Source organism: Dromiciops gliroides, chromosome 2 (assembly GCF_019393635.1).
Source record: "Dromiciops gliroides isolate mDroGli1 chromosome 2, mDroGli1.pri, whole genome shotgun sequence".
In the NCBI taxonomy this organism is placed as follows: domain Eukaryota; kingdom Metazoa; phylum Chordata; class Mammalia; order Microbiotheria; family Microbiotheriidae; genus Dromiciops; species Dromiciops gliroides.
Genome location: NC_057862.1, coordinates 266,738,050 through 266,757,481, shown reverse-complemented (window position 1 = coordinate 266,757,481; position 19,432 = coordinate 266,738,050). Strand labels below are relative to the sequence as shown.

The following is a 19,432-nucleotide window of genomic DNA, read 5'->3' as shown; positions in this document are numbered from 1 at the left end:
GGAGGACTTGAGTTCAAATCCAGCCTTAGACACTTGACACTTACTAGCTGTGTGACCTGGGCAGGTCACTTAACCCCCACTCGCCCCACCCAAAAAAAATTTTCATGCAAGGATACACCACACACACAAGTTGATGTGAGAGGCACAGTAATGCATTATGATATAAATAAGGAATCTATGATTACTGACAGTAGGTTTTGTTTTAAAACTGACTTTTAAATCCCTCAAATTCAAGAGACACTGATTTGGGTTGTCATATAAAAAAAACTTAGCAAAGATCCCAAACAACCGTGACAAATACATGTACTCTTGGCCAAGGCTACTATGTTAAGAGGACTGAATCAAACAAATTTTATTCAACTCTGGGATGAAGAAAAACAAGTAAAATAATATAAAATGTCATTTTAGGAAATGCTCTTTTAAAACTGATATCTCAAGCCATTTCACTATTTTACAAATTGTTCACAAAGCAGCTATTTCAAAAATCCCTATTCAACTTATTTCATTTAATTGGCTGCAATAAATGCAACATTGACAAATGTATATCGTCTTTTGCGCCAGCATTGTACACAGAACAATTACTTTATATGTAATATGTTTTAATGACATCATATCCAATACACACATTTATGTTCCTCGACTTTATTTTTATATTATGCTGTCTTTTAAGAAGTTTAACTTAGACAGGTTTATAGTCTAGTTTAGATTCCAACTTCTTAGAATCAGCCACTTTTCTGACTGCTTTCATGAAATCTTCCTGTACTACAAAATCATGATCAGCACGAATTGCAAACATACCTGTGAAAAATAAAGTAACAATTAACAATTCAGCCATTTATTAAGTTATGTCATTTTTCATATTTACTTTTTGTTATAAAGTGTCAACATTTTTAAATTGATTTTTTTCAATTAAGAAAAGTCTACCTTTTCCCTCTCTCCTATTGAAAAAGGGGCAAACAAAAACCAAAACTCATAAACATCAAGTGAAACAAATTGCTGCATAGATCGTGACCAAGAGGGCAGCTAGGTGGCACAGCTAGATAGAGCACCGGCCCTGGATTCAGGAGGACCTGAGTTCAAATTTGACCATAACCCTCATTGCCCTGCCCCCCCCCAATACTATTGTTATGCACACACCCACTTAGGTGGAGTAATCTATTTAATCTGGGCAGTAAATGAGCCTAACACTCAGCAGAATAATATACACAGCTCAATTGGGTGGAGTAATCTATCTAACCCAGCAAGAAAATAGGAGGGGAAGGAGATAGAGAGGGCAGATTGAGGGAGGGGAAAGACCGAAGCAAATCCCTTTTGAAGAGGAATAGGATAGAGGGAAACAGTTAAAAATAGTAACTGTGAAAAAGAGAAAAGGGGGAAATTGTACAAAAATATTTATAGCAACTCTTTGTGGTGGCTAAGAATTGGGAATCAAGGGAATGTCAGTCAACTGAGGAATGACTGAAGAAAACTGTGGTATATGTGGAAATGGTATGTGCTATAGGAAATGACAAACAGGATGATCCCAGAAAAACCTGGAAAGACTCATATGAAGGGATGTATAGTGAAGTGAGCAGAACTGGGAGGACATTAGGCACAGTGACAGCAGCATTGTTCAATGAGCAATTGTGAATGACTTAACTACTCTCAGCAATACAAAGATCCAAGACAATCCCAAGGGACTAATGATGAAGCACACTATCCACTCCCATAGAAAGAACTGATAAAAAGAGTACTTGTGGATTGTACATATATAACCTATATCAGATTGGTTGCTGTCTTGAGGGAGGAGGAAAGAGAGGGAGGGAGGGAGAAAAATTTGGAACCCTAAATCTTATGAAAATGAATGTTGAAAACTACCCTTAATAAAATGTTTGTTGTAAAATACTATTGTTACTGTATAAATTATTCTCCATCAATTCATACACGTCTTCCCAAGTTTCCCATTCCTCCTTTATCATTTCTTTCAGCACAATGTTTTCCATCACATTTGTATACTGTAATTTGTTCATTCCATTTCTCAATTGCTGGGTACTCTCTGAATTTCCAATTCTATACCACCGCAAAAGAAGATGTTATAAATATTTTTGTACATATGGGTCCTTTTCCTCCTCCTTTGTTCCCTCAGGGTACAGACTTGATAATGATATAACTGGTCAAAAATTTTTGTGCTATAGCTCCAAATTGTTTTCCAGAATGGCTTGACCAGTTCACAGCTCAATCAACAGTACATCATTGTACCTGTTTTTCCATAGCCCCTAAAGCATTTGTCATTTTCTTTTTTTGGGCAAACTTTGCCAACCTGATGGTCTGAGGTAGAACCTCAGAGTTGTTTTAATATGCATTTCTCTTATTATTAGTGATTGACAACAATTTTTTCATATAGCTATTGATAGCCTGAATTTTTTCCTTTGAAAATTTCCTGTTCATAGCCTCTTACCATTTGTCAATTGGGGAATGTAGTCCCCAATCGGGGGCAGCTAGGTGACACAGTGGATAAAGCATTGACCTTGTTTTCAGAAGGACCTGAGTTCAAATCTGGCCTCAGACACTTGACACTTACTAGCTGTGTGACCCTGGGCAAGTCACTTAACCCTCATTGCCCCACCAAAAAAACCAAAAACAAAAGTTTTTATAGAATCTAGTACACATGAAAAAATATTTGTTTTTCCTCGTTGAATGCTCAAATAATCAACTGGACTACCTACAGGCAGGCTAACTATGATGATTTGCCAAATCTTGTGTCATGTTATAGCTGAGCAACTAAAATGAAATTATCCTTACAAAGAGTACAATGAAAAAAGTGTTAGGGTTGTAGTCAGAACACTGAGTTTCAATACTGGATCTGACACTTAATAGCTGCATGATCACAAGTCACAGAAAGAGAACTCCCTCATTTTACAGTGGAGGAAACTGAAGGCCAGAAAGGTTTATATAATACTCCTCTGTTAGCAAGTTGTATTAACTTCAGTTCAGCTGAAAGCACACATCTTTATTTTACCCTTGTATGCACTTTTATTTTGTCATGATCCTTACGCCAAGACAACCCCTCTCTTTTTACTATTAGAGACATCCTGTTTTCCAGAGCTAAGGCCCAGCAAGTAAGCTGTGCCCTGAGCTTGGCATAACAACAATCCTTTGCAGTTCATTCTCTGGATGATCTCAGACAAAGTAAAATTCCAGAATTATTTCACACCAGCAACAGGTGGTCTCTGAGCTTGCACAAGCACCTGTAAGTATCTGTGTTTTGTCCAAACTTGTTTCATTGTTGCTGTTACCCCTCTACTGTCAGGGTGACACACTGCGAAGCTACTTGTGTATGTATTGAGATTTGTCCACACTAAAGTGGGTTTCCTAGGAGAGGGGGTGCCTGCACATGTGTCTAGTTTCCCATCTCTAATGGAGTAAAGAAAGCTTTTTGCTTACAACCACTGTTAGTTCTTTGGCTTTATTTTGTTTTTATTTTAGTTTTAGAGAGTTAACTGTGGTTTTGAAAATTGAGTGAGCTCTCTGGTTTTAAGGAGTTAACAGTGGCTGCATGACCTCTGTGACTATTTGGTCATTTGTTTTCAGGGCTGACAGTTTCAAGTGTGTTTCTTATATACAACATATTGCTAGAATCTGCTTTCTAATCCATTCTGTGTCCTTCCATCTCAGGTGTATGTTCTCAAATTCATGTTTATAGCTATTACTGTTAATTGTATATTACCTTCCAAGATATTCTGTACTTTTTCTCTCTCCTAGCCTGAATCACTCTTTTATAAAGAAAAAGGTGGTAAAAGATGCATAACATTAGTAAACTATACTTGAAGCAATCTGTTTCACCTGAGTTGCCCTTCCTACCATTCCCTTACTTCCCAACCTTGGACAGCAGGTTTTTACTTTCTTTTTTGAACAACTCTTAGACAATGGAATTTGTTTTGCCACTCTATTACAGATTCTGCCCTATCATCACCATCACCACATATTTATAGCATTTAAAGGGTTTGCAAAAGCACTTTACAAACTTTGACTTGCTGCTCACAATAAACCCTGGAGGTAGGTGCCATTATTATCCCCACTTTACACGTGAAAAAATGAAGCAGCCAGAGGCAGACAAAGGTTAAATGACATGCCTAAGGTCACACAACTAGTAAGTATCTGAGATTGAATTTCAACTCAGGTCTTCCTTATTTCAGGTTCAGTTCTCTTATCCACTGGATCACCTTCCTTTCTCTTTCTCCCTGTCTCCACTTAGTTCCTTGCTGAGTTTATTTTTAAACCAAATTTCATGATGTATATGTTTGTTCCTGTTCTCATGAATGTGTGTTGTGTTTACACACTTCCTTTGTCCTATCCATATAAAAGTGACATTCATGAGAAATCCCATTCCTCCAACCCCTTCTTCCTAGTTTGTACATTTTATCACATGGATCTCTATTATGTGAAATAATGAATTCCCTCCTCTTGCTCCTCCTTTCCTCTACAACCCCCTATCCTTCAAATTTCTTTCTCTTATGGCCTTCAGAACAGAAAAGCACCTCCAGTCCTACCATCTTATTTAACTTTCTCTGACCTGTAAAGACATTATGATTTTGAGAAGATATTTGTTTCTATTTTCCCAATTAAAATGTAAACAATTGGTCATATAGTTCCTTTCAATTGATCAATGTATTGTTTACCTTTCTATATTTCTCTTGATTCCTCCATTTCAAAAGTTCTACTCAGGTCTGACCTTTTCATCAGGAAGAACTGGAAATACTCTTATTTCCCTACAGAATTTTCCTCACTTTGGATAAGTTATTCTTGGTTGTATGCCTCTACTGCTTCTGGAATAACATATTCCAAACTTCCCTATTCTATATAATGGTGGCTGCCAGATCTTTGTATCTCATTTTTTCTTCCAGTACTCTTCCAGTCCTTGTGGCAAAATCATTTTTTTCTCTGAGGCCCTAGGTTGGACATGTTGTGTTGTTATTCTTTCTTATGGTTTACCTTTTGGGTTTTTGTAGGACTGTGCCAGTCTTTTTGTGCAGGCCCGGATTAGATGGATGAGCTTATAGCTATTTCTTTTTTGGTTTTCTGCATTATTCCTCCCTTTTGGATGCATTTTTAGAGACTTGTGCTCCTCTAGGTTCTACTGCTGCTTACTGAAATCCTCAGCAATATCTTACCCTAAAAAAACTTTCACTTGCCTTCCACTTTCTCAAACTACCAATCTTTACCTCTGCAATCCATACTTGCTAACTTTATTTACTTGCCTTTCACTCAATTCCTGGCACTTTATTTAGCTTCTTAACATCACAACTCAAAAGAAAATCTCAAAGGTGTCACATACATTTATTATTTTGGTTTTTTTTGTTTTTTGGTGAAGCAATTGGGGTTAAGTGACTTGCCCAGGGTCACACAGCTAGTAAGTGTCAAGTGTCTGAGGCAGGATCTGAACTCAGGTCCTCCTGAATCCAGGGCTGGTACTTTATCCACTGTGCCACCTAGCTGCCCCCTTTTATTACTATTTAAAATGATCTTATGAAATAATTGCTATTAAAAAAAACAAAACACGGTAGCACAAAACCACTAGGTAGACTGAAAATGAGGGTCACAAAGCAAGTCAATGTTAGAACTAAAAACAGGATTACTTTCTACAGATAACAAATATTTATAGAAATTTTACAAAGAACAATTTATCATTTTCTAACCTCATAATTCATACTTTTACCAAATTACAGAAACAGATGATAAATTTGAAAAAAATCTCTTACCTGCTTCAGTGCAAACATTTCTCAAATCTGCTCCATTAAAGCCATCTGAGAGCTTCACAATTGCTTCATAATCTAGTCATAAAGAATACTGGAAATTAACTAAGGTTATATTGAATCTCACTCCAATACTGAAAAGTTAGACTGAATTTCCTCCAAAATTAATAGGGGAGGTTGGTCATTTTTATTAACATGCCACGATACTAAAAGTTAACAAATTTATTATCCTCGATTACACATTTTACAACTACAAATTGGCAAATGGATGAAGGATGGTTGCATAGGTTAACAGTTGCTCAGTATTAACTCAGGGATGTGCTATGTCTACTGGAAACTGTTATTTTTGGCAGATTTGTTGAAGACTAGCAATTCCTATTTGATACCATGAAAGTCAAAACCATTATTAAGTATAACCCATAATTGGGATAAAATTTATCCCAAGATCAAGAGCTCTCTGTTCAAAAATTTTCATAGCAGTACAGTCTGGCTATTGTTTCAAAAACATGTTACTTTGAAAACAAGAATTTGTTCCAACACAGTTTATATATCAGGAAACGTTCTGAGCATAACTCAAATTTTGAGTTTGCTTCTGTGAGATTTCTTCCTCAACAAACAGCAAGAATGAAGAAAAAAAAACCGCACCACTCCATAAACTCAAAGCTGAATTCTGAGACAACCACTTCTATAACGTAAGTCCTTTTCAAGATATGTTGCCATATTTATTGTATATCTTCTGGTACAGGAGGCTTTGTGAGCAAAGAATGTCTGGTCCACACCATCCCCATTCCCAGTGGCTCTGGACTTGCTTGCTTTTTCCTATAGTCTTGAGATGCAGGCTGAACAACATCCTAAAGCTACAGATGTGTTCATTGTTCTTAACTATTTAATATGTATATAATTGTGCTATTGTTAATAGGTTCCAACAAAAAGTTTTGAACATTGTTTCCTTAGTCCCATTTTTTTACATAAGCTCTTTGGTTTTTATTACACAATTTTGCAGAACAAGGTGCTTTTTTGGGAATGTGAATGTCAAATTGTAGCAGAACTGATGGTAATTGCAAAAAACAATATGGTTAAATAGTTGTGGTACTTTGGTCCAATCCATGAAGTCTTAACTGGAGAAGGGGATGTTGAAGGGAAGGTGACATGATCAGACCTACACTTCAGGAAAATCATTTTGGCAGCTATTTAGAGGATGGACTGGTATGGGGAAAAACTTGAGGCAGGGAACTCAATTAGGAAGGCACTTCAATGTGAGGTGATAAAGCCCTGAATTAAGTTGGTGACTGCATTGAGTAAAGAGAAAAGGGCTGGGTGCAAGAAATGTTATGAAGGTAGAAAAGGCAAGATTTGGAAACTGAATATGGTGTGAAGGGGAAGTAAAGAGTTGAGGTCTACAACAAGGTTACAAACTCAGGACATTGGAAGAATGGTGGCCACTGACAGAAACAGGAAAAGTTACCCAGAAGGGTAGGTTTTGGAGAAATACAGTGAGAACTGTGTTTTGGACATGATTAATTTGAGATGTTTATAACATTTAGTTTAAAATCTCCAAAAGGCAGTTAGTGATGTAGATGGAACTGAAGCGACTAATGCTGGATATATAGATCTAGGAGTCATCTGCATCGAGATGATAATTAAATCCATGGGTGATGTTATTACTAAGAAAAGGTATATAGAGAATCATTGTGCATGATATGAATAATGAACCAATAAAGGAAACTGAGTAGTCAGAGAAGTAGAAAATTAGGAGAATGTCATGAAAACCCAGAAGAGTGAATATGAAGGAGGAGAGGGTCTTCAACAAAGTCAAATACTGCAGAGAGGTCAGGAAGGATGATTGAGAAAAGGCTATTAGATCTGTCAGTAAGAAATAACTGATAACTTTAGAGAAAACAGTGTTGGTTTTAAGTTGGAAGTCAGATTGCAAAGGGTTTAGAAGAGAATAAGAGAACAAGAGGAGACATTGAGTATAGACAGTTTTTCCCCCCCAGGAATTTGGCTAAGAAAGCAAAGATACAAGATGATAGTCTGGTGAACACTTTTTAAGGATGAAGGAGTATTAAGTATGCTTATAGGCAGCATAAAGGAACAAAAAGATAGGGTTTTTGATGGTTGGGGGTGGAGGGGATTGAAGGAGATGGGATCAGAACTATCCCATTATCAAGATATTGGAGAAAAAAAGGAGAGCTCCTAGGCAAATGGCATATCTCAGTAAAATATGAGTTTAAAGGGTGCACTGAGGAGCCCTTAGTGAAAGAAGAGTTCTGGAACAGAATCAATTATGGAGGAATAAAAAGTTGCCTCAGACATCTCCTTTCCCACCAGGCTGCACTCATTTTGAACTTGTTTGGCCTCTTTACCATAGCCCCAAGTTGGATACTTTCCTTCCCCCTCTACATCTTCATCTCTTTTCAGCTTTCTTTTGTGGTGTTTTTCCCAGTTAAGTTCCTCAAAGACAGTGACTATCTTTCTTTTTTGTATTTGTATCCCCAAAACTGAGCACAGTGCCTGGCAACAGTAGGCACTTAATAAATGTTTACTGACTACAACTTTGACCTTACTACAGTATGTGCCCACTTGAAGCTACAAAACAAAGTTATGATGTAAAGATTAATTTATTTATGAAGTAGTTACCAAGAAACTTTTATTGGTTATATTTAAGTTCAAGTTGTTTTTTAAAAATAAAACATTAGGGGCAGCTAGGTGGCGCAATGGATAAAGCACTGGCCTTGGATTCAGGAGTACCAGAGTTTAAATTCAGCCTCAGACACTTGACTTACTAGCTGTACGACCCTGGGCAAGTCACTTAACCCCCACTGCGCAGCAAAAAAAAAAAAAAAGAAAAAGAAAACATTAAAAATTTTTCAAGTTTTCAAGTGCAACTTAAAGTATCCCAAACTTTTGGAAGCATAACTTCTCTGTGTTATTCAATAAATGAATTTTAGCCAAATCTTAACAATGAAATACAAGCTAAGAACAATAAGAAACCTTTTACAATAAAAAAATCTGACAGCTTAAGGGAGAAGAAAAATTATGGAAATTTACATATTTTTAATAATCAGAACTAAACTGAGGTAAGAGGTGGCTTTACTTCTTTTTTTTTTTAAAGAACATTTATTTTTTTTAAAGGGCAATGGGGGTTAAGTGACTTGCCTAGGGTCACACAGCTAGTTAAGTGTCAAGTGTCTGAGACTGGATTTGAACTCAGGTCCTCCTGAATTCAAGGCCAGTGCTTTATCCATTGCGCCACCTAGCTGCCCCCGGAGGCTTTACTTCTAATCTTTTTTTAGGTTATGTATGTATCAGTATTCCTTAGAGAACAGTCTCAACTTACATCTTACTTTAGTGTGGTAGGAGAAATATCATATTGTATCTTCCCTTCCTCCCTCCACGAAAAGTTATGATAGTTTTTACTTTAAACATATATTGAAAGGATACTTGAAATCTGATTGGCTCAGAGTATTAAAAGCTAAGCTACTGACTCTACAAAACAACCATGAGAAACTCCACCTTCTTTCTGAAGCTTGGCTGGCAAACCATGATGGATAATCAGAGGAAAGGGAGTTTCACTCAGCTGAGTTAAAACTCATCATGTCATCACTGTATATCACTCCCCTAGTTTGGCTAGGTAAATGTCCTAGGTGGTACAGTGGATAAAACACTGGGCCTAGAGTCAAGAAGACCTAAGTTTAAATCTAATCTCAGACACATACTAGCTGTGTGACTGGGTAAAATACTTAACTGCTTTCTGCCTGTTTCCTCAACTGTAAAAGAGGGACAGTAATAGTTCCTACTCAAATCAGACAATGTGAGGTACTATATAAATGTTTGTTCTCTTTCTACTCCCCTTCCCATTTGATAACTTGGAATTACTTACAAGTCTCTCATTTTATTCCCATATCAAATCTAATTTTTTTTTTTTTTAGTAAGGCAATTGGGGTTAAGTGACTTGCCCAGGGTCACAGAGCTAGTAAGTGTTAAGTGTCTGAGGCCAGATTTGAACTCAGGTACTCCTGAATCCAGGGCCGGTGCTCTATCCACTGTGCCATCTAGCTGCCCCCCATATCAAATCTAATTTACCGGGGAATTGGCCTGACTCAGGCCTAGCCTAAAAAAATACTTTAATTTGTAAAACACAAAAAATAGTATTTTATGTTATTTTCATACCTATTTCACCATGTTTTGTGATAGGACCTGCATGAATCTTCAATATGTCTAATCTTGCTTGCTCATTTGGTAAATCAATATCTGAAATTAATAAATATTTGTTTAGTAAGTCTTTTTTAAAAAGAAAAAAGAGCTGTGAAAGGAAAAAAAGGAACATATTTTAAAAAGAAAAAGCTAACAACTGAAGCTAACTTACGTATTTTCCTATCTAATCTTCCTGGACGCAACAAAGCAGGATCCAATGTGTCTGGTCTGTTTGTAGCCATGATCATTTTTACTCTGTGTAAAGTATCAAATCCATCCATCTGATTCAGTAACTATGAACAAATTGAAAACCAAACATTTTAATGCTTTACTTGCCTGATACCTTGAAATGTCTTCCTCTAAGCATTAAACTCGTAAAATGACATAAGGTCTAAATGGCTATTTCATTACACCTTTTATATTTTGCATAGAAGGAGACTTTCTCTTCTCAAAATGTCAAGAAAGCAATAGAATGGCAGATGCTATTATGAAAATTTCCATATCACAGCCAGCTTTCATATATTCAAACACCTATGTAAGTTTCAAGAATTATAAAACTAGACTTGACATCATTGATCTATATTAGTATTTAGTTATACATTCTGATAGTCACTTCTAACACTTAAGTAAGTACTAAGGTCAAAATTATATAGAACATATAGACAAATATTGATTCACTCTGTGCAATCTTATATAAAAAAGTTCCCTCATGTTTATGTGATAATTGGCCCTATTTCCTTTCCAAAGGGAATAATGTGTGTTATGTATAATTGAAAGAAGTCAAATAGTTATATAATTGAAAGGAATCAAGTATTTAGAAATAAGTATTTCTATAAGGCTTTGTTGAATAAATTTCAAAGAAAAAAACTGCACTTTGAAACCTAAAGTTTAATAACAAATATGAATTTTCCCAATTTGTATATCTGATCAGATGCTTTAAAAAAAAATGAAAAATTTGGGTTCAGTTTTTAAACTCAAATTATTAAAAAAGAATTTGTAAATATACACTTCCCTCTAAACAAGTTCAATTTATTTTAAAATTTCATACCACTCTTATAAGGCAGCATACTTTGCAGTTAGAAATCTGCCATGTTGATATTAAATAACTTTATTTACTTCCTAACTGTCAAATCCAGGGCCTTTCTTAAAGTCCTTACACTTAACTTTTCTGTAGTATTTGACACTTCAACTACCTCTTCCTACAAAGGAAGGAAAGAGTGGAGGAGCCAGGAGATTTGGCTTGAGAGAAACTGCACACTTTTGCTTCTCTTCCTACCTCTTGAACTGCTCCTTCTATCTCTCTCCCACCCTTTAGGGGGCTGACCTTGTTCCTCTTCCTCCCCTCCCCCATCCCCTCTCTCTGGCAATCTCATTTACTCCTATAACTTCAACTACTTTTTTAAAAAATGAAGATGATCTCTTGATTCAGTACTAAATACTTCATTCCTTACTTACTTGATTCAGTACTTCTTCCGAGTTCCAAAAAACACATCTCTAAATACCTATAAGAAATCTTCACCTAGTTGTACTACCAACACCTCAAATTCAACAGTCAAAACTTTTCCCTTTATCTGTTCCTCCTCTTGATTTCAATATTTTTGTCAGTGTTGTCATTCATTCAGTATCAAATCTTTGAAATCTCGGCATATTTAATTCTTATTTATAGTTACTACACTGGTATATTCCACATCCACTAACATCTCTCACATCTGTCCCCCCTTCTCTACTTCCACTGGCACCACCCTAATCCACATCCTTGGAATTTGTTTGGACTATAACAGCAGCTTTCTATCAGACCTTCCATTCATCACCATATCTATCTTGTAAACATTGCTCCTCATACATAGGCTTGGTCACATCACTTCTCTGCTCAAAAAATCTTCAGCCATTTCCCTTTTAATATCTCTCCACTATTATAATCAGTGTTTTTGGCCCACTCACACTTCTAATTGTGAAGCAGAAGGAAAAATTGTTATTATTTTAAAATAACTTCCAAAAAAATTATAGCTCATTCTTTGCCACCAATATTCTGACACTGATTTGGGATCCTAAGATTAAATGTTTTAACCGTACCAAATTATCCAAATAAAACCAGACACTGGCAAATAAAATCTTGTTTGCTGAAAAAAATCAGTTTCAAATTTAAATCTCTATTTGGAGATTTGAAAATTTCAATGTGTTGTCAGCCTCTAAATGTGGAATTTTAGGAAATTTTAATGGTGCTTATTTTAAGAAAAAAGATAGACTTCCCTCTAAGTCCGTTTTATAAAACTTTACCTCCATTAGAGTTCTCTGAATTTCTCTATCAGCTGAAGTACCCTCAGAAAAACGACGGCCACCTAAAGTGAATATAAGATTTAGAAATTTATACGTATTTCTTTTTCTTTTCATATATAATTATTTATCAAAAAGAGAATTTGAAAGTTGTACTTAAGAATGAAGATGATAAGAATTTTTTAAAGGTGCACTGTCAAAGTTAGAATATACAATCTTTAATTTTACATTTTGTCAGGGCAGCTAGATGGCGCAGTAGATAAAGCACCAGCCCTGGATTTAGGAGTACCTGAGTTCAAATCTGGCCTCAGACACTTAACACTTACTAGCTGTGTGACCCTGGGCAAGTCACTTAACCCCAAATGCCTCGCCAAAAAAAAAAAAAAATTTATGTTTTGTCAATGTTCCTTAAATACAGGTTTATTAAAATAGCCAAAGAAGGTGAATATTTAATTCCCCTTATTCTATAGAGAACACTATCAAAAATAGGGAAGAAAAAAACCAAATTCTTTCAGAATAAAATAAAATTTGTAATCAATTCATCTTACCAATAGCATCTATTTCATCCATGAAAATGATGCATGGTTGGTGATCCCTGGCATAATTGAACATTTCTCTGATCAGACGAGCACTTTCACCAATGTACTTGTCTACAATAGAACTGGATACAACCTGATGAAAGCAGAAAAATGAGATAAAAAGTACAAAAAATTTTTCATCGGAAAAAACATTCAAATTATGAAAAATTTCCTTTACCTTTAAAAAATTGCAATCCAGCTGGCTAGCAACAGCTCTTGCCAAGAGTGTTTTTCCTGTTCCTAGGAAGGACATTTAGAATGCCTCTGTTAGTTGTGACTATAAATTCTTATAAATATTCCCCATCTATCATTTCCTTACATATAACGTTCTTCTTACAAGGCCCTAGTGAAAGCCTCAAACATAATTCTAATGCCAGGATCACACCTAAATAGATTTATAAATACAACATGTAAATGCAACCCATTCATGCTTTCATATGTCTTTCCTAAGTCTTCTGGATGGGATCCAATACATGCTAGCCAAGAAAACTAAAGAAAGCTACTACCTCCCCAATGCCACAGCAAACAAGGAAAGCAAACACAAGGAAAGAATAGTGTCTCTGGGGAAGGGACTTTGTTGCAATAACCCACAACAGCGTTTCCATTTCCCATCATTTGGTTGGTGTCTCTGTTCTTTGTGTGACAAAGAAATGAAAGCTTCTATAAAAATTCTACTACTCACTTTGCATACCTGGTACACCTTACAAGAAGACAAAAGCACTCTAGCTTAAATTAAATTAGAGTATATTGGGGAATAGAGTTCTATTGGAATTCTACAATAATTTGAGGATTTCCTTAAAAGTTCAAGGAAACATAAAGGTATCTCAAAGCAGTTAAGTAGGCCACAAAAATTACAGCATATATTAATAATCATTCAAAGTAAATACTGACCTGGTGGTCCATATAGCAAACAACCTTTTGGAGGTATTATTCCAACACGCTGGAATAACTCAGGGTTTGTTAGGGGTAACTCTATTACCTAAGAAAAGAATAAAAAGGTACGGGGAGGGGGGTGGGGGAGAGTAGTAGTAAAATTGCAGAAATGTTATATATTATTAAAAAAGCTTTCATATAGATATGCATAAGCATAACTATTGCTGAATGTTTTGTATTAGAGTTCCTATTAAACATAATTAAATATTTTAAAAAACAAAATTTATCAATAGAAACAAACATCAAGACAGCCATATCACATTAACTATTTTGAGACCATCATAAAAAAATTAGAAAAGTAGTCATTAGAACAATTAGAAAAAAATTTCAGGATGTAGTGCATAAATCCAGAGACTAAAATAAAAGCCACTCCTAAAGTAAGTATTTTATTAAATAGAAGCAAATAACTTTAATAATATATTTTGAAGCATAGATACCTACCTTTATTATTATTCCAAGGTTAATTGACTATATCAAAGCTTCTAAAACTGTGGGTTGCAACCCCACATGGGGTCGTGTAACTGAATGTGGGCATAATGAAAAATTTGGCAGTAAATGCTTGATTTGTATACCTATTTTATGTACCAAAAACCCGGGGGTCATGTAAAAATTTCCCAGGCAAAAAGGGGTGGCGAATGAAAAATGTTTAAGAAGCCCTGGACTATACTATTACTTAAGACCACACCATTAACTGAGCTCCTCAAAGCTGGTATTAAAAATTCATTTTCTGGGGGCAGCTATTGGTCTGGCTCCAGAAGGAGAAAATTAGGCTCCCATTGCCCATTTTCCTTTTGTTAGTGCCAACTTTTCTTACTCATGGCACAGTATTTCTTTGTCCTTATGAATATTGGCACATTGTGGGAGAGTCATAAGACTCATAAAATAGGCATGAGACTGAAATGGTCAATTCCATACAATTTGCAGCATAACTAACAAAACTCATGGCACACTAGTATGCTTTGGCCAACCCTTTGAGAAACACTGCTCTATGGGGTACCTACTTTGCTTCTGTTATGTTGACATTAAATTCAATTTTACAATACTACCACAGTGTTTCAAAATAGTAAGTGGATAAGTGGAATAGGTCCTGAATTCTTAACAGACTACAGGGATACAGATTAGGAAATGTGGGAGTAGATATCAAGTTATAACGAAATCAACAGGAGAATGTAAGTCACTTTTTCAGGATCCAGTGCGTAAATCCAGAAGCCACTCCCAAAGTGAGTATTTTATTAAATAGCAGTAAATAACTTTAATAATATATTTTAAACCATAGATACCTACCTTTATTATTATTCCAAGGTCAATAGAGAAAATGATTTAGCATTAATGTCAAGATCAAATTACTTTAACAAGATGCAATTATAATATAAAATCACTATGTGGTATAGAATAAGATATTTTTCTTTTGGACATGACCTGTGATTTCAGGGTGGGGAGCTCCTGCCAAAGCAGACCAGCATCTTCTCTGCAACTTATTTAGAAATCAGTCTGAGGGCCTAAAATATGAGGTGACTTGTCCAGGGTCACACAGCCAGTATGTATAAGTCAGGCTTGAATTCAGATTTTCCTGAACCTAAAATCAGTTTTCCACTCCTTTACTACATCATGTTGCTTTTTGAATGATAGTTAACATTCTGGGTTTTTTTTTCCTTTTCCTGCTATCCAAGCCAAAGAACAGACTCTTTTTCTGATATCTACTTATCTCCAAATTACCTAAAAATATTAATATTTTCAGTTGGTCTTCTCCTCTGAGAGACATAGATATTAATCAGTTCATTATAAATGACCACCACTTATTAAGGGCATTATTATATCATTACTTCCTTCAGGTATGGTAACACTATCACTGTTTAATGTTAATGGGGGGGGGGAAATATACCTCTCTTAATTCTCTGATTTGTTCAGAGAGCCCTCCAATCTCAGAATAAGAAACATTCCCAGGGTCCTCATGAGACATGTTGTAGACCAGTGGATCAACTTCTCTTGGCAAATATCTGTAATGTTAAAATAGGTATATTTATTTTAAAAGACATATTTCTTTCAACCTCCAGTCATGGTAAAAATTTTAAAGAAAAGGACTCTATCTTATGAAGAAATTATTGTGGGAAAAAGGTTTTAAAATGTACAAATAAATAGTGATTTAAGTATTACATCCTCTTTTAATGATCTGGGATTTTATAGAGCCATCCATTAAGCATAGGTCAGTTTGAATACTAATAATATAAATTAACAAAAAGGAAAGAGATCAAGTTTTTTCTTATGTGATCAAGGAGATCATAAATTATTTTAGATAAAAGTTTACCTTCATGAAAATAAAAGGATGAATTACAACAATTTGGATTTTGAAGCCTACCTCATGATAGTTAGTGTAGTCATATCCAGAGCAACTCTTGTCCCTGGCTTCAGCTTACTTTTGTCGAGCTAATTTTGTAAAGTAAAAGGGTAATATAAACATTCAACAACACAAAAATGAATACATACAACCTATGTAGGCAGTAAAAGGCTAAATTTTAGAAACAAAAGGTATATTTTTACTCCTTCATTTGCAAAGAATACTGTTATCACTGTATAGCTTTTGTTCTGGTAGGCATATAATAAAAATTTCAATGTACAGCCTGAAGTAGTGGTTAGAAAGCCAGTGTCAGATTCAGAAACATCTAAGTTCAAGCCTTGTCTCTGACATATTCTGGCTATATGACCCTGGGGAAAATAATTTAACTACTCAGTGTACCTAGAAATTCTCTAAGACTAAAAAATTGCAAATGGCTGCTGCTAATAATAATAATAATAATAATAATAATAATAATAATAATAATAATAATAATAATAATTTTGAATGTCACCCAACTTCTTCATGCCTTACTTTCTATATCTAAAAAAGTGAGTGAGAGGAGGTTCTGAAATTTTATTATTTCTAAATTCACTAACCCGATAGATGAGTACTTGGTCAAATAAGAAAAAAGTTACAATGAATTACCTGACGCCGACAACCCACAACATATCTTGGTCCATTTGTTGCTTTAACAATGACTAGAAGTGGGGGAAAAAGGCCAGAATCATTTTTTAAAGACATTTGCAAGAATCAATTTGGAACAATACTACAAAAGTCACTAAAACTGTGCATACATTTTTATTCTGCTATCTTTACTAGGCACATGCTCTAAAAATGTAAAAACAAAAGGTCTTTAATACTATTTATGGTAGCACTTTTTATTATATAAAAAACCTGGAAATAAAGTGGGTACCCATTATTTGAAGACTGACTAACCAAATTCTGACATAAAAATGTAACATAATATTATTCTGCCATAAGGAAGAGGACAGATTCAAAGAAACCTAGGGGAAGTGATGCAGAATGAAGTGAACAAAACCAGAAGAAAAATTTATACACTGATTACAATATTATAGAGGACAAACACTGAAAGACTTAAAAACTGATGAAGGTTAATAACAAATCACAACTCCAAAACACTAATGATGAATCATATTTTGCTCTTTTGGCACAGAGAAGGTAGATTGTACCTGTAGGTACTAAATGAGATACACATTTTCAGACTAACCAATACAATACAAATTCACTTTTTAGGATTATGTTCATTTGTTACAAGGCAGCGATAGTCATGTAGAAAAAGAAATAAAATATCATCAAAGAAACATTCCCCCTCAAAAAAACACATTAAAGGAAGTTCAAAGGGGCACATACAAATAGGGCAATGTTGCCATGTTACAAATTTGAAATATGCAAAAAGGGGGCAGCTAGGTGTCGAAGTGGATAGAGCACCAGCCCTGGAGTCAGGAGGACCTGAGTTCAGATCTGACCTTAGACACTTTACACTTACTAGCTATATGACCCTGGGCAAGTCACTTAACCCCAATTGCCTCACCCCCCCCCCAATGAAATATGCAAAAAGCCACCAAGCTATAATGTGGCATGGTTTCAAATACAATACTCTTTTTCTGACCTTGTCATATATGGAAATGACCATGTTTGCTCATGACCGTCAAATTCATAATACAGATACATACATATGTGTACAATGTCTTAAAAAACATATCTGTAAGAGGGAATGTTATTTTATTTGAATCATCCAAATTAAAAATGACAATTCAGAAAACACTGGTTGAAGGAAAACCTAGTTTGTCAAATTGTTCTTTTAAACTATTTGATATATTTGAAAGGAAAGGCATATTTCTGTACATATTTTGTATATTTTAACCATCTACTTACATTTTTCTTCTGTTAATTGTTTTAGCACTTCACCCACAATCTACAAAAGAAAAAAGCGTTATTTAATGTAATTACCTACAGTAGCCAAAACTACAACCAAATCAACAACTTACCTGCCCAACACTTTGTAAGGCCTTCAGATCATTTTCAGATTTTTCATACTGCTTGGTAAGCTCTTTCAACTGTTCTCTTACTGAAATAAAAGAACTTGTGTATTAAACATGTGTTTACAACTTAGAAATTTTACTTAAACATATTGTTTAGTTTTTATCAAAACTAAAGCACCTTTAATGTGTGATATACAAAATTTCTTATTAAAATACTAAGAGACATACTAAGAAATACTAAGGAAGATCTATTACTTTAAGGCTGTTTTTAATGAGTGATTGGTGATTTTAAGGCAAGGGGCATCTACATATTTGAAGATCTTAATTGTTTCTCCTGGTTGTTTACATATAGTGACAGGTTGGGAATGACAGTTTTCATGCCTCCGATTCAGAATAGCTTGCATCCCGATCGTTCTGTGACCCAAGCACAAGCTTCTGCTATTTAGATCAAACCAGCTAAAAATGCTGGTATTCCTTTCGTTTAGATGAAAGGTGGGCAAAAACCTAAGTGCATTTGGCGGTTAACAGGGTCCAGCACAAGAGCCACAAGGTTTTTGGGTTTGTTTTTTGTTTTTGCTTTTCTTTTCTTCCCGGAAACATTAAAGACCAAGCTACATTCCTTCATTTGAGCTGTGTAAGTGTTCTCCCCGTGTGTGCTCTGGCGCCTTCCTCCCTAAACCCCTCTAGCTCACTCACAATCCCAGTGGGGCCTAGGGCAAGAGCCTCTCTCTCTCTCCCTTTAAGAGCCCAAGTCCTCCTAAGGCCCAGGTACCTCCTCAACTATACAAGGCCTTCAACTGCAACCGGAGAAGACCTTTACCCCTTTTCCCCTCCGGGGGGGGGGGGCTTCCTCTCGTGCCCCCAAGGCTCCGTCTGCACCACCCAGGCCGCGCCCGGCTCTGAGCTACGGAGGCTCAGGACACGATGACAAAGCGCCTTGTACTACACTGAGCAGAAGGTGGCCTCACCTCGGCAAAGGGAGAAGCAGGGAGAGGGGGGCCAAAACATCCGTACAAAGGAAGAATACTTACACTCTTTGAGGCGTCCATCGATCTCCTTGTGCTCCAGCAGTTTCTTACGGTAGTCCTGAAGAGCTTTATCTCTCGGGTCCGCCATGATGAGAAGACGCCTCTCATAGGGGATGCTGGGAATGTCCATGGCCGCCAGGGCGGGGGGGGGGGTGGGGGGGAGGGGGAGAGGGGCGGGGAAGAGGAGGGGGGAGGAGGGAAAAAAGGAACTGATACGACGCGCTGGGCCTCTCTACCCAAGTTCCTCCACCCACATCTCCTCCTCCTCCTTCTCTTTTCCCACCTCCCACCCTCTTTCCCAACAGGCACTTCGGTTTACAACCAGCAGGCAAGAAAGACTCTCCCACCTGTG

At 36.0% G+C, this 19,432-nt stretch overlaps 1 protein-coding gene across 1 annotated transcript; it reads right to left on the bottom strand.

Annotated features, from left to right (window-relative positions):
- Nucleotides 1–327: 327 nt before the first annotated feature.
- PSMC6 (proteasome 26S subunit, ATPase 6) lies at nt 328–19,225 on the bottom strand. Its single transcript, XM_043984492.1, has 14 exons — nt 19,084–19,225; nt 18,059–18,138; nt 17,946–17,985; nt 16,695–16,747; nt 16,071–16,138; nt 15,597–15,711; nt 13,673–13,760; nt 12,960–13,021; nt 12,752–12,875; nt 12,207–12,268; nt 10,102–10,222; nt 9,906–9,986; nt 5,739–5,810; nt 328–798 (listed from the first exon to the last, which is right to left on the bottom strand). Exons 1-14 carry the CDS (start codon nt 19,208–19,210, stop codon nt 680–682), a joined length of 1,212 nt encoding a protein of 403 aa, XP_043840427.1. The 5' UTR covers nt 19,211–19,225; the 3' UTR covers nt 328–679.
- Nucleotides 19,226–19,432: the final 207 nt, after the last annotated feature.